Genomic DNA, 26,552 nt, shown 5'->3' on the forward strand with positions numbered 1-26,552 from the left:
GGGGGGGGTTGGATGGGGTGGCGGGGGGCAGTCGGGGCGGGGGTCCCGGGGGCGGTGAGGGAGAAGGGGGGGGATGGGGTGGCGGGGGGCAGTCGGGGGGGGGTCCCGGGGGCGGTGAGGGAGGAGGGGGGTAGTCGGGGGGGTCCCGGGGGCGGTCAGGGGCAGCGAGCGGGGGGGGGGGGTAGATCGGGGCTCCGGGCCCCGTGTCTGGGGCGGGGGGGGTCCGGGGAGCTGTGGAAAACGCCTCAGGGCAGCCTGCCCACGATCCACTTCTCGGTTGTTGCTTGTACTTGTCTGAATTCCCCCCATCTGAGCGCTGATTGGCTCCCCATACGCACGTGACGGCAGGGGGGCCGCTCTCTCCGGACTCCGCCCTCTCGCTGCGGCCCTCCCCGTCCCGCGAGTGTCACTCGGCGTTCGATTGGCTCGGCCTCCTCACGTGCGGCGGGGGCCCGGGTCCGCGCTCGCCATTGGCGCTCCGGGTCACGTGTCCGGAAGCGGGGAACGGGAAGGGCGAGTGAGTGGCTGCCCCCTCCCTCCCCGCAGGGTTGTTTGTTGGCTGGAGGGGCGGGCGCCGCTGCTCATGTGATCGGGGCGGCAGGGCCCCAGCCGGACACCGTAGCGCGTCCCTCCCCTCCCCCTCCCCGGAGACCGGCCCCGCCGCGCTCGGCCATGGGGTGCTGCTATAGCAGCGAGAACGAGGCCACCGACCAGGTGAGGGGCGGCGATGCGGGGGGATGAGCCGTGGGGCGGGGGGAGGCCTGGCTGTCCGGGGGGGGCAGGGTGTGTGGAGGGGGGGGTCCCTGGGAGGGGCTAAGTGGAGGTCTCTGGGAGGTGGGAGGGGCTGGGTTGGGGTGTCCAGGGGAGGGGGTTACTGTGGGGAGGGGCTAGGTGGGGGTGTTGGGGGTCTCTGGGAGGTGGGAGGGGCTGGGTTGGGGTGTCCAGGGGAGGGGGTTACTGTGGGGAGGGGCTAGGTGGGGGTGTTGGGGGTCTCTGGGAGGCAGGAGGGGCTGGGTGGGGGTGTTGGGGGTCTCTGGGAGGCGGGAGGGGCTGGGTTGGGGTGTCCAGGGGAGGGGGTTACTGTGGGGAGGGGCTAGGTGGGGGTGTTGGGGGTCTCTGGGAGGCGGGAGGGGCTGGGTTGGGGTGTCCAGGAGAGGGGGTCACTGAGGGGTCTTTGGGCAGGTTCAGGGTGTCAGGAGAAGCAGTGCTGTGGTGAGCGGGAGGGGAGAGAGCAAGGGGCTGGAGAAGAAGAATGACTGGGGGCCACAGTCGCTGGGGAAGCAAAGGGTCAGAGAGGAGCTATGGGTAGGGGTGGGGCCTGCTATGGAAGAAGAGGTCCTGGGGAGAAGGTGAGTGGGGTTTGGGGAGAGGGTGTCTTCTTGCCAGGCTGTGACTCCCCAGAGATGGGGTCACTCTCCCCACCCACCGGGAGTCCAAGCGGCATCGTGTTTGCTGGCTGGCCTGACCTCTTTCTGGGGGAGGTCCCAAGCTGGGGAAGAAAGTCCCAGCATGCAACTGAGAGTAGGGGCCCTGGGACAGTAGGGATTTCATGGGAGGGAGGAGGAGAGGGTGCTTTCTGTCTGATCTTTCCCCAGGTGGGGAGGGCAGGGGAGTCAGGGTGTTTGCGGGGAGGGGGCCATTGGGAAGGGGCTGTTACAAACCAGCTGAAGAATTCTGTTCCTGATGAGCATCTGTGACCGTCCCTTTGGAAGGTTTCTGGGATTGGTTCCCCAGCATCTGAACTCAAATGGTCCCTCTGGGGGGAAGGCAGAGGGCAAAGGCAGGGCACTAACTGGTCTATCCAGTTCCTGGGAAACTTTCCCTTGTTTGGTTCGCTGGCTCCTGGGTGGGGGAGGGAATCTGCCTCTGTTTTATGATTTGGCTTAGCTAATGAGTTACCAGTTCCAGAAAATGGGAAACCAACTCTTTCCAGGAGAAATTCCTGCCCCTGGGGCATTTGTCACCCTGTTTGGACTGGGTTTAATGGCTGTCTCCAGCCAGCGGCCAGGGTCTCCAGTAGTACGCAGTCACATACTGGTGATGGGTTGGGAATGAGATATGGAGCCTTTCTCCTCCAAAACCACCAAGTGCCATCTGGTGGTGGTCGGTTCATGAGCTATGCAGAAGGTTTAGCAACCTCATTTAGACTGCAGTTGACCTCCAAAAACCTACCAGCATAATTGACACTGTAACTGTTCCCCTTGCTGCTGGTCTCAGCAGAGAGGCCATAGATAGAATGATCCATGGAGACTGAATTTCCATCTCATGCTCACGGCTCGTTTTTCCGGAGAGGAACTGAGCCAGCAGACAGGGTGTGGGGCTGTGTCCCAGACTGTCTCCATTAGGTGGCTAAAGGGCTATTCACCATCTGGAAATGCACCCCCATGCAAGTGAGAGACTTCGGAGGACCACAAACAGCCACATCTCGGTTCACGTGGGGTGTGGGGGGGTTGTGGCTTGTTTCATTCTTTGGCTTGTTTCCAAACCATAATGGACAAAATACAGAGATGGAGTCATCAGTGACTCTAGCTTCAATGTAACTGGGTACCAAGGTATCCCTTGGGAGTTTCTGTATTGTTAAAATGTACATCAGTGTGTTTTAGTATGGGGCTGTGGTTAGACATGCTTTGGAAAGAAGCCAGGAAAGATCTCCGAAAATGCTGGAGTGTGTCTTGCCAGAAAGATGATAAAGGTGGGGCCTGGAGGGTGGGGTGAGGAGTGGAAGAGATTCCCCTTGTCCCAGCAGGGAGGGGGCTGATTTTATTGCCTGCAAAGCCAAGGGCCTCCATCATATCCTAAGGAAATGGGGCCCTATGGACTTGCAGTGAGCTCCCCACTAGGGGATGACTGGAGGGGACAATTTGGGCCCAGGATGATGGCAAACCCTTGGGACTAGTGAGGGTGTTTGTGAAAAGACATGGATGGAGCTTGGCCTCATCCTCTGGGATTTGAAGGACATGGCTGGGTTATTAGGAGTTAGGATTTAACAGTGTGGGCTCAGAACCAATATATTTGAGAACTTGCACGGCAGGGCAGTCTATAAACACGTGCTACGGTGATTAAAGTGAAGTCTAGGCACTCCTCTAGACTTCTACTCAACCATCTTAATGCGTGCTAAGCACAGCTTGCCTCGCCTATGCTAGCGTTCTCGGGTGCGCTTGCTGAGACTTTCCACCAACAGCCCTTTAACCCTAGTCTACACAGAGCCCTGGCTGTGAATGTAGGGCCAAGAGATTCAGGCCTTGTCCCCACTCAGGTGGTCAGTAACAACGTAGCTACATAAAAGCCCGGTTGTGGGTGTGTTGTATTAGTGTACGCCCAGAGCAGCGAGTGAGGCCGTCCCAGTGTGGGAATGAGAACCAGTCATTCTGCCTTCAAAAACTTTCGCAACAGTGGACAGGCAGGAGTGACTTGAATTCCAGTGTCCTCTTCTTTGTAGCTGTTGTTGTCAGTAGCTACCGGTGTGGTGCTCTGCTCTTGTTCGGTTATGATAACAGTCGGTTGTTTGCGTGTTCCCTCTGCGCGCTGCCCCAGCTCTGCGCAGATCGCTGACACAGCAGACCCCGCGAGAACCCCCAGTGACCACAGACTCTAGTAAGTGACAATAAACCTGGCTCAGGTTCCTTCGTACAACAAAGCACAGTAATAGTTTCCTATAGACTCTACAGGACGTATTACGAATCTGTGCCCCCGGCAATGGACACAGCTCAGTCAGTGGCAGGACTGTCCACTGCCCCCTAGGCTGGCCAAAGATGCGCACTCTGGGACGTACTTTTATACAGTTACAGGACAGATAACTCATCCCTACTGACGTATTGAGGTACAGCCCCTTGGCTCATTAGGGTGCTGTCACCCCCCTTTGATCATGTTTTTTCAGACAAACAGATCTATCCATCATGCTGTACTTTTGACTCTGTCTTTAAGATACACCAGCCTGTTCCTTGTTATGTCTATGGAGTGTCCTTGTATCGGACTGTCCAGGTGCCATCTTGGCACAAGTTCCTCTTATATGTTAAGCACCTGCTTCTAACGACCTTCTTCTCACCAACTTCTGTGAGCGGGGCCTGCCTCTGGCTCACAGCCCAGCTTTTGCTTAGCAGTGCCTGGAAGTACTTTGGTTCAGGCTTCAGTCCTCAGACTAGGCCTCTGACACAAGAATTTATATTTCAGGGCCTCATCTTACTACAGCTGTCTAGCTCTGTGCCATCCCAAATTGCCGTTCATCGGTTCTCAGCCCAGGCACCACTATACGCAGTCATCCAGTGGAAGCCAAAAGGTTATGGGGCTGCCGGTGGGACAGCTATTAATAGCTGAACTTTAATGAAAGAGTCTGATCCTTGGCCACAGCGTGAGCAGCTGCTCCTCAGACTTTGTTTACTTCCCCAACTGATGCTCCCTGCCCCATGGCCTTGGGGGTCTACAGGGAATCTTCTGTTTTCTAGTGTGTGTTAAAACTGTTTACTTTTGCTGGGGTACACAGCAGTCACCTGCCGAGAATGCAGCAGAATCACCACATTCAGCCGGGTAGAACTGGCTTTTTTTCCACTACATGGCAAACCGGATCTGAAATCAGGTACAGAAGCCTAGAAATAAGAGCAGAGGTTTGTGGGACACTTCCCGCCCCACGTGCTCTGGTCAGTGTCGGATTATTCTCTGCAGTGTAGTTGCTACTGTCTTGCCCGGTCTAGTTTATGGGCTTGTCTTGAGTAGGATGTAGCTAGCATGTGTTGGCCGAAACGGATCTTTTCCCTCAGTCAAATGAAACCTCAATTGTCTCAACACCGGAGTTGTCACTGCTTCCCCTAGGACACTAGTGTCCAGCTGACCAGATCTCATCCTAGGAAGGCTCTCCCTAAGATTCAGCCTAAATCTTCTTTCATGTCATTATTGTAGCCCTGTGGAATCACCACGGAAACATATCCAGCCAGGCACTCCCCCTTTGCCATGATTAAAAGCCACGGCAGCTTAGTTGATTGGCTGAGTCAGACGTGCCAGACAAATGGATGAGTAGAACTTCCCATGGCAGCTTTAGTCTGGGGTTGTAACCTCAAGTGCCTCTGCATTCCTGTCTCTCCTGGGGTGTGCACCGTCCATAGAGTTGTTTTGCATCTATCATGTGTACCCCCTGCATCCCCTTATTTAGCCAAACTGTGTGCACTTACGTGTGGCTCCTTCTCCCATTGAAGTAAATGGCAAAGCTTTCATGGATCTCGCCTTTAGTCTTTAATCTCTCCTCATAAACTAGCCTCTCCCTTAATCACCTTGTTCGCCGCTCTGTCCATCTTTCCGGCGTTGTCCAGACCTGGATGCAATCGCATTGGAACTGTTCAGACTGGGATGCTGGGGACTAAATTTAAAGTGCATTGAGCCCAGGAGTACTAAATGCAAAATACGGCACCACCCGTGAACTAAGGGTGCAAACAGGTGCAGAGGACTGGACTAGCCAGGCAGGTGTCGACAGACTTCTCTATTGCTCTTCAAACTCTCAGCCTTCATCTCTAAAACAAACAAATCTCCAGCTGGTCTGGCTGGGCAAAACCTCTCCAAACTGTGAGGTGAGTGTTACAGACATCTTCCTGAGTTTGCAGAAGGCCTGAAACAGGAGCTCTGAGGTGTGAGCTGCCCCAGGCATTCGTGGGGGCCGTCTCTAGTGCCACTGGCACTTTAGGGTAAGCTATTTCACAGCTCCACTGAGCATTGGAGGAAGGAGAGGGAGGAGCGTGCTATGAAGAGCTACCCCAGTGTTTCACAAGTGAGGAAGAGGAAAGACTAGTTATGGTGGCACGAAGGAGGTTTGAGATAAGATGGGTGGGTCTAGTGGGGGGTATGATTGCTTCAAACCCTCTTCTTACAGGTGGGCTCCGCTTTGGAAGTTTGGCTTTGGGGGCTGGCTGGCTCCTCTAATCACCCACTGGCTGCTCCAGACCAGGGATTTCTAACGCACCCATTGCTGTGCTCAGGTGGTGCTGTTCCCTCCCCACGCCGGGATACTGCCTGTGGACTGTGCTGCGAGCCTGCCTAGCCCAGGGTAGCACAGCCCTGCTCTCCCATGCAGCACAGCAAAGCTTAGGATCCACCGCCAGCCAGGAGATGGGGGAAGTGATGGCGAAGAGTTGCTGGTGCGTTTGTCCGTAGTAGCCGTGGTAACCCTTGACAGCTGACGCGCTGCAGGAGCCTGCGCTCAGCTGCCTGGTGGCTCGGAATCTTCCTTCTTCATCGTGTCGGGTTCTTGGCAATAACTTGAATCGAATCCAGAAGTCAGGCCAACCTCCAGGCTGGAGGAAACTGACTCATGGGAATTAGAGCAGAAAAAGATCTAACCGTTCATCTGGGCCAACTCCCTGCAAGCGCAGGACTGTTCCCTACAGCATGAATTCCCCCTCCGACCTCCTCCCTCATGTTACCCTTGTTCCACTAACCTCCCCGCTCCTTGGTGTCTACACCTCTTAGCTACCTGCCTCTTTCTCCCTTAGCCATTGCTCAGCCAAGCTGTGTTTAGCTAGCTTCACCTTCCTTCCTGTGGTCCCTCCTGCTCTCTGGTCACGTAGCCTCTCTTCTGCAATTTGTCAGTGTTTTCCTGGTAATGAGGTGCCCTGTGGTGGTTGCCTGCCTTTCCTGAACGAATGCCAATGCAGTGGTGCTGCTGGAGGTGGGGAGATGCCGCTCGTAGCTAGCAAGAAGCTGGAGGGGAAGGGAAAAATACAAAGCTTGAAGCAAGGCTAGTCGACGCTATACTGCGCTATCGCAGACCTGAAAATGGGTATTCTTCTTACAGCTTGACTGTGGGATTTGATATCCCAGTTTACACTAGGAATCCATCTGCCGCAATATCCCCTGATGCTTTAGAGCGGCGGAGGGTGTGGGAATATAATACAATACCATGCTACCAGGTGGGGAAGGGAGAGGGGGATGTCCACCCCTGGCCATCAGAGCAGCAGCCGAAGCAGGATTTGTTTATTCGGGCCATGTTATATAGAAGACACTAAATTCTCCAGCTGCAGTATCGGGCTCTGCATCCTGGGGCAGAGGGTTCCACAGGATAAGGAGTTAGAGGCACATCTGCCTTTCTGTCCCTGGCTCAGAGCAGAGCCCTGGACTTCAGCAGCTCACTGACTAATGTAAACGGATTTTATTTTTCAGCTGAGATTCAGCTCATAGACTCCTAGACTTTAAGGTCAGAAGGGACCATTATGATCATCTGGTCTGACCCCCTGCATGCTGCAGGCCACAAAACCGTCCCTACCCCTTCCCTTGACTCTGCTGTTGAAGTCCCCAAATCCTGTGTTTTAGTGACTTCAATTGGCAGAGAACCTTCCTGCTAGCGATCCCTGCCCCATGCTGCGGAGGAAGGCGAAAAACCTCCAGGGCCTCTGCCAATCTACCCTGGAGGAAAATTCCTTCCCGACCCCAAATATGGCAATCAGTAAGACCCCGAGCATGTAGGCAAGATTCTCCAGCCTGACTCCTGTTAGCCATTATACTATTTACCTGCCATTGCTTGGTATTCCTTGGCTAATATGTTTTACCATTAAACCATTCCCTCCATAAACTTATCTAACTTAATCTTAAAACCAGACAGGTCCCTCGCCCCCACCGTTTCCCTCGGAAGGCCATTCCAATATTTCACCCCTCTGACGGTCAGAAACCTTCATCTAATTTCAAGCCTGAACTTCCCCACGGCCAGTTTATATCCATTCGTTCTAGTGTCCACATTAGTACTAAGCTGGAATAATTCCTCTCCCTCCCTTGTATATCCCAGCTAAAGAGTGAGATCCAAATTCTAGGACAGTGGTTCTCAACCGGGGTCGGGGGCCTCAAGCAGGTTTCAGGGGGGCCACCAAGCAGGGCCAGCATTAGACTCGCTGGGGCTCAGGGCAGAAAGCCGAAGCCCCACTGCATGGGGCTGAAGCGCAGGTCCCTGAGCCCCACCACCTGGGGCTGAAGCCGAAGCCTGAGCAATGTTGGGGAGGGAGGTGTGTGGTGGGGGGGCTCAGAAAGAAAAAGATTGAGAGCCCCTGTTCTAGGACAGTGTTTTTCAAACCGTGGGTCGCAACCCACTGCTGAGTCGCTGGCTCGCCTTGCTCTAGTGAGCACCGCTGACCAAGACGTTAAAAGTCCCATTGGCGGTGCTGCCTGGCTAAGGCCGGCTAGTGCCTACACGTTCCGATACCGCGCTGCATCCCAGAAGCAGCCAGCAGCGGGTCTGGCTTCTAGGCAGGGGGACCACGGGGCTCCGCGCCCTGCCCCGAGCACCGGCTCCACACTCCCATTGGCCGGCAACTGGCCAATGGAAATTGGGGGGGTGGTGCCTCTGGGCGAGAGTTGCACGGAGCCGCTTGCTCGCCTCCACCTTGGAGCCAGACCCGCTGCTACGCCTTTGACCAGGAGCTGCCAGAGGTAAGTCCACGCCCCAACCCCGCACCCCAATTCCCAGCCCTGAGCCCCCAAACCTGGAACCCCTTCCTGCACCCCAGAGCCTGCACCCCCAGCCCCACCCCAGAGCCTGCACCCCAGCCCAGAGCTCTGACTCCCTCCCACACCCCAACCCCCTGCCCCAGCCCTCAACCCAGAACCTCTTCTTGAACCCCAAACCTCTCATCCCTGGCCCCACCCCGAGCCTGCATCCCCAGCCCAGAGCTATGACCCCCTCCTGCACCCTGACCCCCAGCCCAGAGCCCCCTCCCACACCCTGTACCCCTTATTCCCGGCCCCACCCTGCAGCCCTCATCCCCACCCCCTAACCCTCTGCCCCAGCCCTGAGCCCCTCCCACACCCCAAACCCCTCATCCCCAGCTCCGTTGGGTCGTGGGCATCAACAATTTTCTTCAACTGGGTCCCCAGGAAAAAAGTTTGAAAACCACCGTTCTAGGACACCTACAATCAAGGAAGCTGCGCTGCATTTTTAGAGAAGTGCGAGCGAGCTCCCCCTTGTGGCCCGCCTAGGAAATACTTCACCTGGGAAGTCAGCAGGACTCGCATGTTAGTCGGCTGCTGGGATTTCTAGGAGGGCGCTTTCCCTGGGCTCCATCTCCTCTCTGCCTCTGGCTAGTCACTGTCCAATACGTCTGAATTTCTGCACCCCTCTCGTCACTGGAAGAGCTTTCTGCCTTGTCCCCAATGAGAGGGGGTCTTCTACTGGCAATTGGCTTTTCCAAGTCACCTGTCTGTATAATTTAGGGCACAGTGAATGAGATTCATCCGTGTCAGTGGTGTGAAACATGCTGCCGCCAGCGTACTGAGCCCCCCCCTGCAATGGCCTCCCAGGGACCCTTCCCAGCAAAAGCCGCAGGGCTGGAGCTGGGTCATCTAGTGACTGCAGAAAAGGGATAGTTCAGTGGTTTGAGCATTGGCCTGCTAAACCCAGGGTTGTGAGTTCGATCCTTGAGGGGGCCACTTATGGATCTGGGGCAAGATCAGTACTTGGTCCTGCTGGTGAAGGCAGGGGGCTGGACTTGATGGCCTTTCAGGGTCCCTTCCAGTTCTAGGAGATAGGTACATCTCCATATATTCTAAAAGGCCCTTTCCGAAGGCAGAGCTCCCTGGGGAAGGAGGTGGGAGGCTGGGATAGTGCCAGCGTGAGCCCTCGAGGTGCTCCCGGCTGTCTTGCGCTAACAAGATTGAAACTGTGGGGAGAGGAAACCTGAGCTCCCCTCTGGAGCAGAGACTGACGAGCAGAAAATCAGCTCCACACAGCAACTAAGGCCTTGGCTGTGCCAGTTGGTTTAGAGACTGATCGAGGTCGGAGGAAGCCAGGTGAGAGCCCCCCTGCGGCGGTCAGAGGAGTCTCATGGGAGAACAGGGAAGGAAAAGCAGACGGGTGGGCGTGCCCTCCCTCAGAACACAACGGGCCCAGCCTGTCGCTGAGGATCACCTGGGTGTCCGTTCTGGGCGGAGGGGCTGCCTCGCTGACGTCCCGATTGTTCCCTTGGCAGGGGCCCGCTCTGCCTCTGAGCTCCTGGGGAGAAGGTGCTGCTGCCCCACGTGCTGTGAACGCTGCCCTGGCTCCCCTCTGCTCCCCTTGCTGCTGCCACAGCCTGGCCAGTCTCCTTTTCACTCTTCTCCTTCCCCGACCCCAGCCGTGCTGTCTGGCAGCCGCAGGGCTTTCTGCTTCGCCCATTGCTTAATCCCTCCCTCGCTTGCCTCCCTTTCCTCACCCAGCCCCGAGCAACACAGGCCTGATCCCAGTGAGGCCTGAGATCTGGGAGTGAAGGATGGTGTGTGTGGGCATTGAGCTCCAAGTCGGTGGAGGAAGAAACTGGGGATGTGGTTACTACACTGTCGGTCTCGCCGTCCCCCAGGGGAGGGGGAATCTCCCCCTCCCAGAGTTGGACACAGTCAGGAAGGAGTTTTGCTGCATCAGATTTGATGGGCCAGAGGCTGCTGAACAAATCAGACCACAGTCCGCGCTGGCAAAAGGGCTTGGATTGCGTTCCACAGGAGCAGCTCGGGGGCAGTGTCTCTTCCCAGTGCTGAGTGGCCTTTTCTGGAGCCCGCGATCTGCTTGCTAGCGGGGGTGTGGAGCTCTGGCCCAGCGGCGCTCGAGGCAGAGGAGTGAGACGTTCGTTTCCAGTTAGAATGGCAGCGTGTATTCTGACCCCTCTGGTGTTTGATTTCCGTCCCCGGAGACGTGGGGAAGCTTGGCGTGAGGCCTGAGGTCATGAAATCCCGACGAGTAGGTTGTGCCACTCCTTTTGGTGGCCTTGGCTCATCAGTTATGCGCAGCTGTGCCTTGGTGGAATGTACTGTCATTATAGCTCCCCTTCTCCCCTTGCTAGGGGTGGGACATCTGGGGATTGGTTGTGCTCTGAGCAGGGGGTTGGACTAGATACCTCCTGAGGTCCCTTCCAACCCTGATATTCTATGATCCGCCCAAAGGCCCAGTCACTGCTGATTAACCTGGCTTCCTTCAACAAGATCATGAGAACCTGGATGTGGGGCAGTCCCGTCCAAGGCTGCCTAACTCCCAGTGGTAGAAGGACCCAGGGGGCCATTAGCGCAATTGTTGGTGTCGCTGGATATGAACTATTCAGTTACCCCAATGGGCTTTTTCCATTTCTATCTCCCAATGAGTGCCGGATTGTTCCATGCAGTCTGCTCTCCAGCGTCTTGTCTCGCAGCTCAGGCTGACACCCGCTTTAAATTTCCCTTTCTTCAGTTTTTCCTCTACTCCTGACGATAGTCTCACCCCAAATTCCGTACGCCCTTCAAAGCTTACCAATGCTTCTAGCTGGCTGTCTCCTGCCTCCTTGTTGTTTTTGCCAGGTGAAGTACACCTCTAATCGCTCCCACTCCCTGAGTGGAATTGCTCTGTGGTTGTGCTCTGGTCTGTTTAATCAGATTAATCCGACACCAGTAGTACAATTGCCTGTTCTGCCCCCTGCTGACTGCAGGATGGCCCTGCTGGATACTTACTAGGGCTTTATCCAGCCTTCTTTCAGCTATCTCCAGGCCTTGCCTTAGAACGAGATGCTCTTGGCCATCTGAACTCTCTGCAGTGTAATGTCGGAAGCCCTGTCTGGGCTGAGGAAATCAGTCATGTTTAAAACATAGAATTGTAGGACTGGAAGGGACCTCAAGAGATCTTCTAAGTCAGTCCCCTGCACTCAAGGCAGGACTATTATCTAGACCATCCAACATGTTAACTAGCCCTTTTAAAACACTACTTTACAACTGGTGTAAGTAGTTGAACACCCTAAAATGTGTTATCTGGTCATGGCTGACCCTAGGACAATCTGGTCATGGCTGATCCTAGGACAACCTTTCTCCTCAGTCTAGACAGGGCTGTCTTATTGCCTGTAACTGCCCTGGTCCGATTCAGATTCCCACCCTGCATTCCCTTGCATAGACGTAGGCTTCTCTCAGATACGTGGGTGCGTTTGCTTAACTCTGTGATCTGCTTATGTGCCTAAGAATTACAGGGTCCCGAGACAGCCTGTTAACACCAGGAGTGGCTACTCCGACTAGCTGCATTCCTCGCTGCTGTAGGCCTTGGATCAGCCAACAAGCGAGGCCTCCTCTCCCTGGGGGACACGTCCCCATTTGAATCAGTGGAGGGTCTCTGGGGAGGGGCCCCCACTTGCTGGCCCTGGGATGCACTTGCCACAGGCTGCAAGGTTGATCTGGCAGGGGTGGCTGCAGGGAAGGGAGGCTCTTGGTTCATTGCTTGTTGGGCTGGTGCTGTGGGTGGGTTGGGGCGTCTTTACGTTCTAATTGAGAGCGCTGAGCGTGCAATGGGCTGGTCCCAATCAGAGTAAAACACAGTAGCGGAGAGCAGGCACGCCGCCCTCGACTGCACAATCACTCCAGAGCAGCCGACAGAACACTCATCATTTCTTTAAACAGCTGCTGGCCCATGTGGGGAAGCAGCTGATGGAACTGGGACTTGCACCAAACATGGCTGCTATCAAACCTTCGCAGGTTAGCCGAGAGTCTTCAACAGTTGTGTTCCCTAAAGGTCTCACTTCGGGGAACGGCCTACGCAGGGTTTGGGGAGCTGGCCCCTAGTCATGCCCGTTGGTGGGGCACACTGTTCTGTATCCAAGCTAGAATGAGCCTTAGAAACGGGCTGGATTCACGTCAATCAGCAAGCAGGAAACTTTAAATCATCGTAAGTACATAAGAATGGCCATACTGGGTCAGACCAAAGGTCCGTCCAGCCCAGTATCCTGTCTACCAACAGTGGCCAATGCCAGGTGCCCCAGAAGAAGTGAACCTAATAGGTAATGATCAAGGGGGGAGGGATAGCTCAGTGGTTTCAGCATTGGCCTGCTAAACCCAGGGTTGTGAGTTCAATCCTTGAGGGGGCCACTTAGGGATCTGGGACAAAATCAGAACTTGGTCTTGCTAGTGAAGGCAGGGGGCTGGACTCAATGACCTTTCAAGGTCCCTTCCAGTTCTAGGAGATGGGATATCTCCATTAATAATAAAAGTGATCTCTCTCCTGCCATCCATCTCCACCCTCTGACAAAGAGAGGCTAGAGACACCATTCCTTACCCATCCTGGCTAATACCCATCAATGGACTTAACCTCCATGAATTTATCTAGTTCTCTTTTAAACCCTGTTATAGTCCTAGCCTATAGTCCTTGCTTTGCATTTGTATTTTTGAGTTCTTTGCCAAAAGAGGCTGATGCTTGTTGACTGGTAGAACCTGGTACTTTTGGCTATACTCTCGACACACTTATTTAAGCAGTTCTATAGCTTAACATCAGTTTATTCGGTGTCCTAGTTTTTACTCTGTTATACTAGAAGCTAGTGAATAACCTACTTCATTTTTATCTGTGTCGAGCTGCATTTGGATGGAAATTGGATTTCAGTTAATTCCATAAACAGTCTTTTCAAATTGTTTGTATTCAGCAAAACTACTTTGAATATCCTGGATACGTAAGAGGAAAAATAAGTGTCAAAACAACTTTTGCACTTAAAGGTCCTTTTAATGAAAGGAAATATGGTATTAACTGTAGCCACTGAAAAAACAACGAGGAATCCTTGTGGCACCTTAGAGACTAACAAATTTATTTCCTGGTCACCCTGTTCTGCAAGTTTTTAAAGCTGGCAGGTCTGATCTCATCTCTCTCCCCTTGTTTCTGTTCCGAGACGGGCAGAGGGAAAACAAGCTTTCTGCCTTTCCAACCCCCAATAGGTTTCTGGACTTTGAATGAGCTGATCATTGAACTGCATTAATTGAATGAACTGATGAGAATATTCTCCCTGCATCTGCACAAGAGGCGACTGCTATCAAAAGCTGGTTTAACGCTTCAGCCAACTCTGGTTCCAGGTGCTTCGCTGGTGATTTCCACCAGTTCAGTGGTTTGAGTTTGGCAGCAAACGTGCTGTTTGTTGGATATTTTTTTAATGCTTTGAACAAGTTTAGGTGGTAAATTGTCATAATTTCATTTTAAATGGGGTTATTTTTTAACATTGAAATAAACCTTTTTTTAAATCTGTGGTTGCCTGCCTAGGAAGTGTCCACGGAAGGAGGAAATGTCTCCATGTGAGAGTCTGTGCTTCCTAGAGTCGTTTTCCCTGGAGAATGCGAGATTTGGGATTATGATGCGGTTTTATATGCCGGGAGGGATCTCCCCTCCCCTCCTATTGGGTCCTGTACAGTCTTTCCCTCTAATTTTTCCCACCCATGTGCGGAATGAATTTGTTATTTGCACCAATGGTGCAATGTGTGACACCTCACCGCAATATTGGTGCACCATAACAAAATTCATGTGGTGGGGCCGAAGGGTTCGGTATGTGTGTGTGTGTGGTGCGGGGGGGAGAGACAGGGCTAGGGCAAAGGATTAGGGTGCAGGGGTGTGAGGGCTCCAGCTGGGGGTGTGGGCTCTGGGGTGGGGCTGGGGATGAGGGGTTTGGGGTGCAGGAGGGTGCTCCGGGGCTACGTCAGGGAGAGAGGACTCCCCCCTCAGCGCTCTCTCCACACAGCAGCACCTGAGCTCGGGGGGAAGAGGTCCCTCTCCACATTGCGGCAGCTCCGTGTCTGGGGCTGCACGATAGGCACTCCTCTCCTGGCAGGTGCAGGCCAGGGGAGGGGTGCCCCGATGGTGGCTGGGGCCGGGTTGCCCCAGCTCCAGCAGGTTGGGGACCGGCTAGGTTAGGGGCGGAGAAGGGGCACTCCTCCCCTAGCCTCAGGAGGTCCCCTGGGTGGGTTCCCTGAGCGCCTGCGTGACACTAAGAAGTCTGCTGCACGGCCGCGCAGCTTACAGGGAACTTGGGTCCTGTACTGTTAGGGCTGCCAACCCTCCAGGATTGTCCTGGAGTCTCCAGGAATTAAAGATTAATCTTGAATTAAAGACTGTCATGTGATGAAACCTCCAGGAATACAGCCAACCAAAATTGGCAACCCTGTACTGGATAGTGCTTCCAGATCACTGCCGCGCCGCGTCCCTCTGAGCCTAGCGGGAGAGGGGAATCTGGCTGCTGGAGCTTTGGTTGTCGCTGTACAGGCTGGGACTGCCTGGCCAGCTGGTCTGTTCCAACAGGCTTTTCGTAGAAGCCACATCGGTGCCAGCAACGTGGCTGGCGCAAGGACTGGACTGACGTGGGGCTAGTGGAGCTTTTCGTTTGCAAGCCCCCAGCCCAGGTGCTCAGTGAAAGTTAGAACCATCTGTTAGCTTAGGTGAAGCAAGTCAGGCTTGACAAAGACCTGGCTGGGATGATTTAGTTGGGGTTGGTCCTGCTTTGAGCAGGGAGTTGGACTAGATACCTCCTGAGGTCCCTTCCAACCCTGGTATTCTATGATTCTAAGTCGACGATCTCCGTCCAGGTGGGGACACATCCATTGAACAGGGGGTGGGAGGCTTGCTCTCTTGATGCCCGTGCTGTATCTGAGCTGTGGGTACTGGACTTGAGTCTCCAGAGCTGTCAGCTGACCCCTTTCGCCTCAAATCACTGGCTGAGGCGGATCTACAAGTGCTGATTCAGTGATGTCTGTTAGAGGGGTGATGATTTTATCAAACAACACTTCACACAGGCGAAAGCTCTAGTATCGACCCAGCAAAAGAGTGTGGGTGTAGTTATACCGGCCAAAACCTCTTCTCGTGTAGCTCACTCCAGATCACTGCCCCTCCTGCGTGGCGTAGATAAGCAGTGATTGTCTGAACATCCCATCTGGCTGGCCACGACTGCTCCTGTAGCCTCCTAGACAGATTCAGACTGGAAATAAGGGGTAAACTTAGAACTGTGAGAGCGATTAACCATTGGAACAACTTACCAAGGGATATGGTGGATTCTCCATCACTGGCAGCAGTTAAATCAAGACTGGCTGGTTTTCTAGAAGATCTGCTCTAGGGATTACTTTGGGGCAGTCCTCTGGCCTGTCTTATGCAGGCGGTGAAACTAGATCAGTGGTTCTCAACCTGTTTACCATCATGGGCCACATATGCAGTTCCCTGAGTTATGTGGGCCACATCCACAGGATATATATACTATCTGTATGGCCTGGAGGACGTCACATGGGCCACAGTTGTGTGCTGAGTGGTTGAGAACCACTGGACTAGATGATCACCATGTTTATCAGGCCTCCCTGGGGACTGCATGGTTCATTACTGGCAGTGGGGGCAGCCTGGTATGGATTGCAAAGATCTCCAGGTACCCAGAGAGCGTGAGAGTAGCTTTCTTCCTGCCACTGAAACAGGTCTTGGGGGCTGCTAGAGAAAATGGCCCCAGCAGAAGGTAGGATGGCAAAGTGATTCTGGGGGCAAGGAGAGAGGCATTGGACATGTTGGGGTGGTCGGTGTAATCCAACTGTAAATGTCCTTAGTATAAAGTAACCCATTCAAGCAGCCCTGGGAGGGTTGCTTCGGGATCTAAGGTGTTACTCCTGTCTGGAACAGGTGAGTTTCCTCTGAAACCAGAGCTGATTCTCCTACTCCCCTTCCTCCCCACCAGGAAGAGGAGACGAAGCGGCTGCTGGAGCCTGTCAGCCCCCCCAACAAGGTGTTAAATGGAGCTGATCAAAACTATTGCAGTGTCCCGTCAGCCCGCACGGATGAGCAGGCCATGCTGTCGTCCATCCTCGCGAAGACGGCCACGTGAGTCGTAGCCGGGAGCCGCGGCCCTGCTCGTGGGGTAGAGGGGTATGCCAGCTTGTGGGGCAGTGGTGGAGGGGCCTGTTCCGGCAGCAGCCAGGGCATGTGCCAATGGGGTGCTTTCCTCTGCCCCATCAGGGAGGCTGAATGCTAACAGATGGCTGAGTGCTCGGACATTATACCCACGTCCCTCTGTGGCAAGTCACTTAGTTTGGTGTCAAAATGCCATCGGGACACGTCATCCTAGCATGGTGTGGTTGGAGCCAGGATGTAGGTTCTGGTCTCACCTCTGCCACTGACTTGTGTGGTCTTGAGTATGTCAACCTGTCTGTGGCTCAGTTTCTCTATGTAGCCAATGGGAGATGGGGAGAGGTTGACACCTATAGGGGAAGTCGCATTGACCGATGAATAGGGCACTGGTCTGGGAAAGAACAGGTTAGAGACTAGTTAGATGTATTCAAGTCGGCAGGGCCTGATGGAATTCACCATAGGGTAATAGCTGAAGCAATCTCAGAACCATTGCCAATCATCTTTGAGAACTCATGGAGGACGGGTGACATCCCAGAGGACAGGAAGAGGGCAGATATAGTCCTGGTTTTCAAAGGGAGGAACAAAAATGACCTGGAGGATTATAGACCGGTCATCTTAACTTCAATACCTGGAAAGATACTGGAACAAATTAATAGACAATCCATTTGTAAGCACCTAGAGTATAAATAGGATTATAAGGAATAGCCAACATGGACTTGTCAAGAACAGATTATGCCAAGCTAACCTAATTTCCTTCTTTGACAGAGTGACTGGTCTAGTGGATGGGGAGGGAAGCAGTAGAGGTGGTAGATCTTGATTTCAGTAAGGCTTTTGACACAGCCCCACATGATATTCTCATAAGCAAGCCAGGGAAATGTGGTCTAGATGAAATTACTATAATGTGGTACACAACTGGTTGAAAGACCGTACTCGGAGTAGTTATCAGTGGTTCATTGTCAAAATGGGAGGACTGCTATCTAGTGAGGTCTTGTAGGGTTCAGTCATGGGGCCCGGTACTACTCAATATTTTCATTAATGACTTGAATAATGGAGTAGTGTGTATGCTTATAAAATTTCCAGAGGACACCGAGCTGGGAGGAGTTGCAAGCGCTTTGGAGGACAGGGTTAGAATGCAAAAGGGCCTTTCCAAATCAGAATTGGTCTGAAATCAACAAGATGAAATGCAGTAAAGACAAGTGCAAAGTCCTTCACGTAGGGAGGAACAATCAAATGCATAACTGCAAAATAGTGACTAACTGGCTTGGTGGTAGTGCTGCTGAAAAGGATCCTAGGAGGTTATGGGGGATCAGAAATTGAATGAGTCAACAACGTATTGCAGTTACAAAAAAGGCTAATGTAATTCTTGAGTGTTGTATGTACGAGACAGTAGGGAATTGTCCCACTCGACCCAGCCATAGTGTAGCCTCAGCTGGAGTACTGTGTCCACTGGAAACACACCTGCTCAATGACCATTCCGCATTAAGTCTCAAAATGTAGTTTTGTAATCAAAATGTCGTGCGGCATAAAGTCAAAGTATCTTATGTCAACGTCATTACCTTTATCAACCAACTTTGTAATGTCTTTTATATCAAATTAGTTTGACAAGATTTATTTCCCTGAACTGATGATTTGCACTAACTACATTACCCTCCTTCAGTTCATAATTAATTGAGTCCCGTATCAACTGCTTCAATATCTTACCCAGAATTGATGTCAGGCTGACAGTCCTATAATTACTCAAGTCATCTCATTTACCCTTTTTAAAAATTGGCCCAACATTAGCTTTCTTCCAGTCTTCTAGAAGGTCCTCAGTTCTCCAAGATTTACTGAAAGCGAACTCCTCAGCCAGACCTCTTAAAACTCTTGGAAGCAAGTTATCTGGACCTGTTGACTTTAAAGTGTCTGTCTTTAGTAGCTTCTGGTTTAACATCCTCCAGAGATACTAGTGGAATGGACAGTGTATTATCTGCATCATCTTTCTTCCCCCAAATACAGAACAGAAGTATTTATTGAACGTCTCTGCCTATTCTGCATTAATATAGATAATTCTACTATTTCCATCTAGTAACTGACCAGTACCATTGTCAGGATTCTTTTTATTCCTAATATATTTTTAAAAAATCCTTCTTACTGTCCTTAACTCTGCTGGCTATAGATTTCTCCTTTTTTTCCCCTTGGCTTCCCTTATCAATTGTCTACAATTCCTAACTTCTGATTTATATTCATTACTCTCAACATCCCCTTTCTTCCATTTGTTATATATACTTTAAACAAGCCCAACCTGCTCTGCTTCAGAATGACATCCTTACTACTTTATAGAAGCTTAAATTGCACAGAACATAGAAATTGTGCAGAGACCCTACAGTTCTCTGTAACTTCCCCTCTAACTGTAACACAGTCTTCCAAGCTGGGTCAGACCAAGCCCATGGAATGTGTAGTGCCTGACTCTGATGCTGACAAACACCTGTCACAGCCTATGCTAATAGGCTGCCGAGCTCCTTGAGTGTATGGAAGGGAGTTCTAACCCAGCAGAGATGCCCATCTGTGTATCAGTCTAGCTATAATGTTGTCTCCAAGGTGCTTTACCATCAAAAGCAACAACTCTAGACAATGTATCAAATACAACTCCATTGTGGGCTACAAAACTAGGGCTGATTTGGCTTGTCGCACTGTGTCTGGGGGAGGATTTTATAGCTCCGGAGTGTAGTCACTGAAGGTTCTAGACCATTTCGGCTTGGTAAGCAGGGTTTACTCGCTGGATCCCCAGCTACCATGGGGGGATAAGGCAGCCGAGTGGCTGAGCTGGGCTCTGTGCTGTTCACGCAGGCGCTCACGGTCCCCCAAGAGCAGGCTTTCTGCAGGAATCACTGGGCAGGATTCTCTGGCCTGCTTCCTGCAGGAGGTTGGACTGGATGGTCGTGGTGGCCTGGATCTGTGAATCTCTTCCACAGTCCTGGCCATGGTGCGAGAACTAATGAGGTCTGGGAGGCAGGAACCCCTGAGCCCCTCTGGCCTTGGCGAGTTGCTTAACTCTTCCCAGCCCATCCGTGAAATGGAGGGAATCTGAAGATGGTCCTGGCTCAAACAAAAGCTTGTCCTTGGTTTAAAGCACCCCCAGCTGCCAGGCTGCCAATGCAGGGGCTGGGGGGCGTAATATGGTCACAGGCATCCCTCTGCTTTCCGCACTAGCTGCAGGCGGCAGAGAAGCCCTGCTGCTAAGAGGACGGCAGGGACTAAGCCTTGGTGCTCGGCTCCCTCTTAGTAAGGAACTAGAGAGTGGGAGCTCGTCACTGCCCATCTGTACCGTAGCACCTTCCATCTGAGGATCTCAAAGCGCTTACTCCTTACAACCCCTGTAAGGGAGAGAGGAGGATCTCTCCCCACTTTACAGTTGGGAAGCTGAGGCAGAGGTTAAGTGACATGCCCAAGGTTACAGCACTAGGCTGTGTTAGAGGCTGGAGTAGAACCCAGATCTCCTGACTCCCAGTGCTTTAGCCTTCTCGGCTGAGTCTGACTCCAAAGCTAGTGAGACGTGCAGGCGGCTCAGTGACGCGTCCATGCAGTGAGCTCGTGGACTGGAATGAGTCTCGGTGCGATTCAGCCGACTACCGTGCCACTTGGAGACACTTAGCTTCATAGAATCTTAGACTATCCGGACTGGAAGGGACCTCAGGAGGTCATCTAGTCCAGCCCCCTGCTCAAAGCAGGACCCCCCCAACCGATGGGGTGGGTCTGTGCAGGCTGGGGGGTTTGGGGTGCAGAAGGGTGCTCTGGGCTGGGATCAAGGGGTTCGGAGGGCAGGAGGGGGCTCTGGGTTGAGGCAGGGAGTTGGGGTGCAGGGTGGGGGACTCAGGGGTGCAAGCTCTGGGTGGGGCTTGCCTCAAGCAGCTCCCGGAAGCAGTGGCATGTCCCTCCTCTGGCTCCTATGCGGAGGTGTGGCCGGGCGGCTCTGCACGCTGCCCCGTCCGCAGGCGCCGCCCCCGCAGCTCCCTGAAGCAGTGGTTCCTGGCCAATGGGAGCAGGGGGCGGCGCTTGGGGCAGGGGGCAGCATGCGGAGAGCCCCCTAGCTGTCCCTATGTGTTGGAGCTGAAGGGGGGATGTACCGCTGCTTCCAGGAGCCGCGCAGCAAGCCCCTGACCCTGCTCCCCAGCAGGAGCTCAAGGGCCAGATTTAAAGGCCTGACGGGCCAGATGTGGCCCATGGGCCGTAGTTTTCCCACCCCTGGTTTATAAAGTCATGTGAGTTACCCCACCAAGTCTGTTATTCCAATCACTGCATAGTTCCTTGACTGTGCCAGGACTTGGAATCCTTCCTGGTTGTTTCGCAGGGTGCTCGCATTCATGTACAGGCACCTAGGATAACTAGCCGATTGTTCTGCTTTCTCAGTATGAATCAGGAGACCTCCGCTCTTGCACCTTCCTCCTTGTGTTTCCTCCCAGTATCCCACTTACTGCAGGGCTTAGGTCATCATCCCTTGGTTCATAACAGAACCAAGCTGCCCCTGCCCCATCAGCGATGCCCCATCTTCAAAGGGGAGGGTATTCACCAACTGTGGTGCCTGGCTCTCTGCACTGGCGAGGGTTTGATCCAAGGGCGTGGGTGGGCCGTGATGTCTCAGGGAGTTGGGGCAGGAGACGAGAGCCACCCACTAACAGCCGAACCTGCATCTTGTATCTTTCCCCAGTAACATCATTGATGTGTCGGCTGCAGATTCCCAGGGAATGGAGCAGCATGAGTACATGGACAGAGCCAGGCAATACAGGTAAAGGACTGTCCCTGGGTGGGGTGACAGGATCCAGGGCTGCCCGGTTGTAGGTGGAAGAACTGGGGGTGTAATGCGCCCTGCGTTCCAGCCGTTATTCACTCCCGAGGCACCGTGGGGAGCAGTGGGTGTCTGGCCAGGGAATCCCAGCTGTGTGTCGGGCCCCAGGGTAGTGGGGAGACATCTAAAAGTGCCAGCAAAACCTAACGTATGGCAGGTGATTGGGGGTGGGGGTGGGAAAGGGGCCCTCCCATCTAGCATCCTCACCCACCCGGCCTCATGTTGAAGAAGCCAAAGGTTGCACTGGCCTGTCTTTCTTGGGCCCTTTACAGCGGGCTCTGATACTGATGAGACCCAGGCCCTGCCGTCTTCCATCAACCTCTGTCCAACCCACTGACGCTCAAGCCCAGCTCTACTGGGCGTCTTTCGGATGGAAGCAAAGGCCCTCAGGTTCCTGAGCCATCTAGCTCCACCCTAATGAACTGGGTATTTGGCAGCTGCGCTTGGCTGGCCCTCGGGACAGGCCTCGTGCCGGGTGTTGGGATGTTTAAACACTGCTCCTGCGTGAAGTATGTCTGTGTTCTCCGTCTGAGGGAAAGACGGGGAGGATCCAAGTGGGCCCCCTCCACAGCTGGAAGGCTGGTTGGGTGTGCGATGCCCCCCAATGATCCCCTTCCTGGGCCTGTCCCCGCATTGTGTGAGTGCAGTCAGCCTCCTTTCCCTCGGGCTGCCCTGCAGAGGGGGCGGTCAGTTCCGTGTTACCCGGGGGGGCTGACTGCACTGCAGGGGACTCTGCCCGCTGGGAGCTCACTGCTGGCTCTCTGCTCTCCCCTGGCTCTAGCACGCGACTGGCAATGCTGAGTAACAACCTGACGCACTGGAAGAAGCTCCCGCCTCTGCCGTCTCTGACCAGCCAACCGCATCAAGTGCTAGCGAGCGAGACTGTCCCCTATCCAGACTTACAGCAGGTGAGGAGCCTGGGGCAGGGATACCAAAGATCTTTGAGTGGCTCCCTGCCACTTCCCCCTGGGGTCTGTCCAGTTCTAACTCTCCAGGCACTGGGGATCACCTTGGGAGATGATTCCCCTGTCCCAGAGATCTTGCTCTTGGCAAGCTTTCCCTCCGCCTCAATTTCCCTTTGCTCAGTTTCATCCCGTTCCTAGTTTTACTACGTGAAAGCCAAACCTTCCACTCCTTCCCTGCTGGATACACCACCCCAGTACAGGTGGTGGCCCTGCTCCTCTTTAGATGCTTTGTGCTGGCTCTACAGATCCTGTTTCTGCTCATCCCTGCTGTCGTGTGTCCCCCCGCTTCTCCCTCCAAACTTCTAAATGTGGATCTTCTGACTGTAAAAGTGGCACCGTAGCCTCAGGGTTCCCTTCCGCTGCAGGTCAGATTTGTGCAGTTGAAAAGTTAGACGTCTCCGACTGCTGTCGCCACAAACTGCCCTGGGATGTGAGCACCGACGTGGGCTCCTTCCTCCTTGTGCCTCTTCTCCGCTGATGCAGGCTGAGCAGAGTCCGGTGCGGTCAGTGGGTTTGCACAAGTGTAACGGGAACTGGGCAAACGATTCTCTTGCTGATGCACAAGAAGGAACAGGCCCCAAAGCTGGATTGGCCCAACGGGCCGAAGAGGAAAAACACTGTGGTCGCTAGTCAGCGCCTCGGACCTGCTCCCTGTGTGTGACTTGGAGCTGGCGGAGTTACGCCGGTCCTGTTTTAATGCCTTCCCAGCCAGCAGTTCCATTGCTGCCTCGGTCAGAACACGCGAGCCCGTGTGATACGAACGCCATGGTGTCCGCGCAAACCTCCATCGGCCACATCAGGCTGCCTGGTAAAGCAGGATGACGCCAGCTGTTCCTGTGCTACCTGGGCCCAGAGGAGCATGTAAAAACATCCTGGCCCCCCACAGACACATTCGCATTTTAAAGTGAACCTGCCCATGCGTCCATGCATGGAGTAATGGCACTCCAGCTGCCTCGCCGCTCGGTGGGTTTTATCCCCTTCCCAGCTGGCTTAGTAAATCACCGTGCACTGCCAGTGCCCCCCAGCATGCCTGCTGCGTAGTGCCTATAGATCTCTCTTGATCTGTATTTAGGAGCAAGCACACTAGGAAACCACAGTCTCTCCTTTCTAAGCCCTGTTGCTACTTGCCACCAGCTGAGGTGGCAGCAGGAGCGAGGTGCTAGCAGGAGCGAGGTGCTGGCTTGTGAAAGGCCAGGGTTCAGGAATGTAGACGGACTTTCTTCCACTGAGCCCTCTTGCCCTCAGTCCAGCGAAGCAATGGGCCAGATTAGCCAGGGCTTCTAGAACTATAGACACGCTGAGCCCGTCCCACCTCGGGCTCTGCTCTGAGCAGATTTCCTACCTCACCAGGGTTTGGCCGGGAACAAATGGTGGTGCCGTCTCAGGAGACGGCCTTTGTTGCCTGTCGGTGCTGAATCAGTCCTCCAGCACGGAGTAAGAGGCGCTGTGCTGCTGGAGACATCTCCTTGGGGATAAGATATAAATGTCGTGGCTTTGACAAAAGATGAGCCGTGTGAGTGTTGGCGCCGATGTCTAGGGCGAATTCCAACTCTGGCAACTGCTTCCAGTTCCATTTGGATACATTGTCCCCCTCCTGTCCTGCGCTGTCCTATGCAGCACTAAATAGCTCCCCCATCCCACTCCAGAGGGGGCTGCATGCTTGTAGTGCGTGAATGCACTCCCTGGGGAAAGCTTGTAAGTTTGTAACGCCCTTGGGATGAAACGCTTAGATTATCTGTGGGAAAATGTTTCAAACTAAGTTGCTGCTGTTCCTTGGAAACGTAGCTCCAACGGAGTGGCAAGCTGCCATGGGATGTAGTCCATAATGAGCACACCTCTTGAGTTTGGGTCCAAGATCCCATCACCTTGGGGGTCTCTGCCTTTAGTGGTGGTTGGAGGCTCTCTAAAATGAGCCTCCAGGCACTGAGCTGTCTGCTAGTTTTGTGTGATGTGGGGTCAGTGTGGCTTACCACTGGAGCTGTCTAAAAGCTCCTGCCAAAAATCACGATAGTCTGTTTTTTACCACTAAACACAATGTTTTGCAGCAAATGTCTGCTTTCTGTGGGCAACTTCAGCTCTTGCTAAAAAGTCAAACACCTGAAAACCAAAACTTTCCATTCAGAAATGTCTAAACGTTATGTGACACTTTTTGATCAACACAGTGTTTGCAATTCCCAAATCAGGATGTTTCTTTTAATTCTGTTCTGAGGCTAAACCTCATTCTTCTGAGCTGCCACAGTGTCCATGGGAGTTGTAGTTTGAGTAGCTTGTACTCCCATTTTCCTCTATGGGATGAACTCCTTGGCTGGACTACATTTCCCAAGATGCATCACAATGGGTCAGCAAGAGGGAAGTCTGATGCATCATGGGAAATGTAGTCACACCAGGCAAGCCATCCCCTGGAGACAATGGAGTCAGGAGGCACCCAAACTGTAACTCCCACAAGGCTGTTCAAATGGACCCAGTCTAATGTTAAACTGACTTGAAACCAAGGTGGCGATTTGGTCTGACAAATGGAAGTGTTTTCATTCAGGTTGACGCAATAGAACGTTCACTCTGGTTTCCGGCACAGTTGAATTTTTCCAGGGGGCGGGAGGGACACTTGTTCTGACCAGCTCCACTAACCACCAGTAGAAGGCTCTAAGACTGCTGCGAGCCCCAGAATTTAAAGTGAGCGTCCGGTCAGCTTTGTGACTAAGGCCTTGGGTGGGTTCTCCTCTCCCTTGGTTCTAGGGAGCTCTGAAGGCCTCTTGGGCCGGTAGCTATGTGGAAACCCTGTTCAGTTGCCATAGCTGGAAGGTGGGGGATGGGGAGGAGGGTGCAGTGGGGCTTCCCCGATCAGAGCTTTGTGGGGCGATCCAGGTGCTGCCGCCGCCAATGGTATCGCTTGTTTTGTTTGCCTTTACTGTGGCAGCGTGTGAATGCTATTGGATCGCATGCGTGCGTCAGGAAGGGGAAAGGTGATCTCTGCGCCGGGAGCTCACAGCTGGGATCCCTGCCTCTGGGCTGGAGCAGTCTAACAATAAATGGAGCATCCCAGGGAAAAGGTGGCTGAGACGAGGGCGGCCGGAGCATGAGCAGTGCCGACTTCCCCCGTGCTGCCCTTCCGATGTGCCTAGAATGGCTTGGTCAGCGGCGTCTGCTGAGATTAAGATGGGGGGGCTCTTCGGGACGGGGTGTAGAGACTCTCTGTTCTGCAGGCAGTGGCTGTAATGGCTTTAGCAGGTGAGTGATCCCGCTCCAAGCTGTCACTCACGCCGCTGCCCCTGGTTCTTGCCCACAGGTCTCCCGGATAGCCGCCTATGCCTTCAGTGCGCTCTCGCAGATCCGAGTGGACGCGAAAGAAGAACTGGTTGTACAGTTTGGGATCCCGTGAGCACGCTCGCCCGAGAGCACCTCTTTCACTCGTTTTTTTTCTTTGCTTTTTTTCCTCCCTCCAATCGGCGTCTCGCCGCTACGGAACTTGTACATAGCCCAGATGTCCGACTAATCACAAAGGAGACAATAACCACCACTTAGAAGGCCAGCCTGCTCCAGGCCTTCCCTTTCTCTGGTGTGGGTGGGGTGAGGCAGGCCAGGCCAGTGTAGATGGGTTGGGGGGAGGGGCTTTATCACATAGGAAGCCTTTATTGCACAGTGTTGACCACAAAGGGAAGAATCTCTCTAGTCACTGGAGCGGCCCTGGGGAAGGAGTAGGGGCAGCGCGGCCTCCTGGCTCTTCAGTCAGGGCAGATTGCAGTATTTGTACCTAGCTGCCACCTGTTGCGTTATCGGTTGGGGGCGGGGGAAATGGTTGCGTTCACAGTGACACATTGGAAATTCACCCCACGTAGCATTGGTTTAAAAGCTTTCCCACGACGATCATGGTTAGTTTCAGGGTGGGGCAGGGCTGAGTTGTATTTTTAAAGGAAGCCCAGCAACGAATTGTGGCCACCGGGTCTGAGGCTCTGCTCGCAGGACTGGCTGTTTCTAACACCACTTGTTTTTACATGGTTGAACCTTTGTGTTTTAATTATTATTATTGTTTTTTTGCCACCATAGATAAAATACATTCATCCAACCCTCCCAGTCTCCTCTGTCCCTTCTTTCCAAGCCACATCCCACGAGCTTGTGTGGAGATCTTGGGGGAGAAGGAGCTGGCAGGGTCTGCCAGGAGGATCTGGTCTCGTCATCCAGCATAATGGAGCTGGGAACCAGT

The 26,552-nt window shown here is 53.6% G+C and overlaps 1 protein-coding gene across 1 annotated transcript; it reads left to right on the plus strand.

Moving 5' to 3' along the window:
* Positions 1–414: 414 nt before the first annotated feature.
* Positions 415–26,414, plus strand: LAMTOR1 (late endosomal/lysosomal adaptor, MAPK and MTOR activator 1). The gene is made up of 5 exons (XM_065596692.1): positions 415–714; positions 16,398–16,540; positions 21,252–21,329; positions 22,171–22,297; positions 25,638–26,414. The coding sequence occupies exons 1-5, from the start codon at positions 673–675 to the stop codon at positions 25,728–25,730; spliced, it is 483 nt and encodes a 160-aa protein (XP_065452764.1). The 5' UTR covers positions 415–672; the 3' UTR covers positions 25,731–26,414.
* Positions 26,415–26,552: the final 138 nt, after the last annotated feature.

This window comes from Chrysemys picta, chromosome 1, assembly GCF_011386835.1.
Source record: "Chrysemys picta bellii isolate R12L10 chromosome 1, ASM1138683v2, whole genome shotgun sequence".
NCBI classification, from domain to species: Eukaryota; Metazoa; Chordata; order Testudines; family Emydidae; genus Chrysemys; species Chrysemys picta.

Excerpts from the sequence above, each read along its gene's own strand:
- LAMTOR1 (XM_065596692.1), top strand. The coding sequence starts at position 673 with ATGGGGTGCTGCTATAGCAGCGAGAACGAGGCCACCGACCAG. Across the intron at positions 16,541-21,251 it reads ATCCTCGCGAAGACGGCCAC|TAACATCATTGATGTGTCGG; the intron begins GTGAGTCGTAGC and ends ATCTTTCCCCAG. Across the intron at positions 21,330-22,170 it reads GACAGAGCCAGGCAATACAG|CACGCGACTGGCAATGCTGA; the intron begins GTAAAGGACTGT and ends CCCTGGCTCTAG.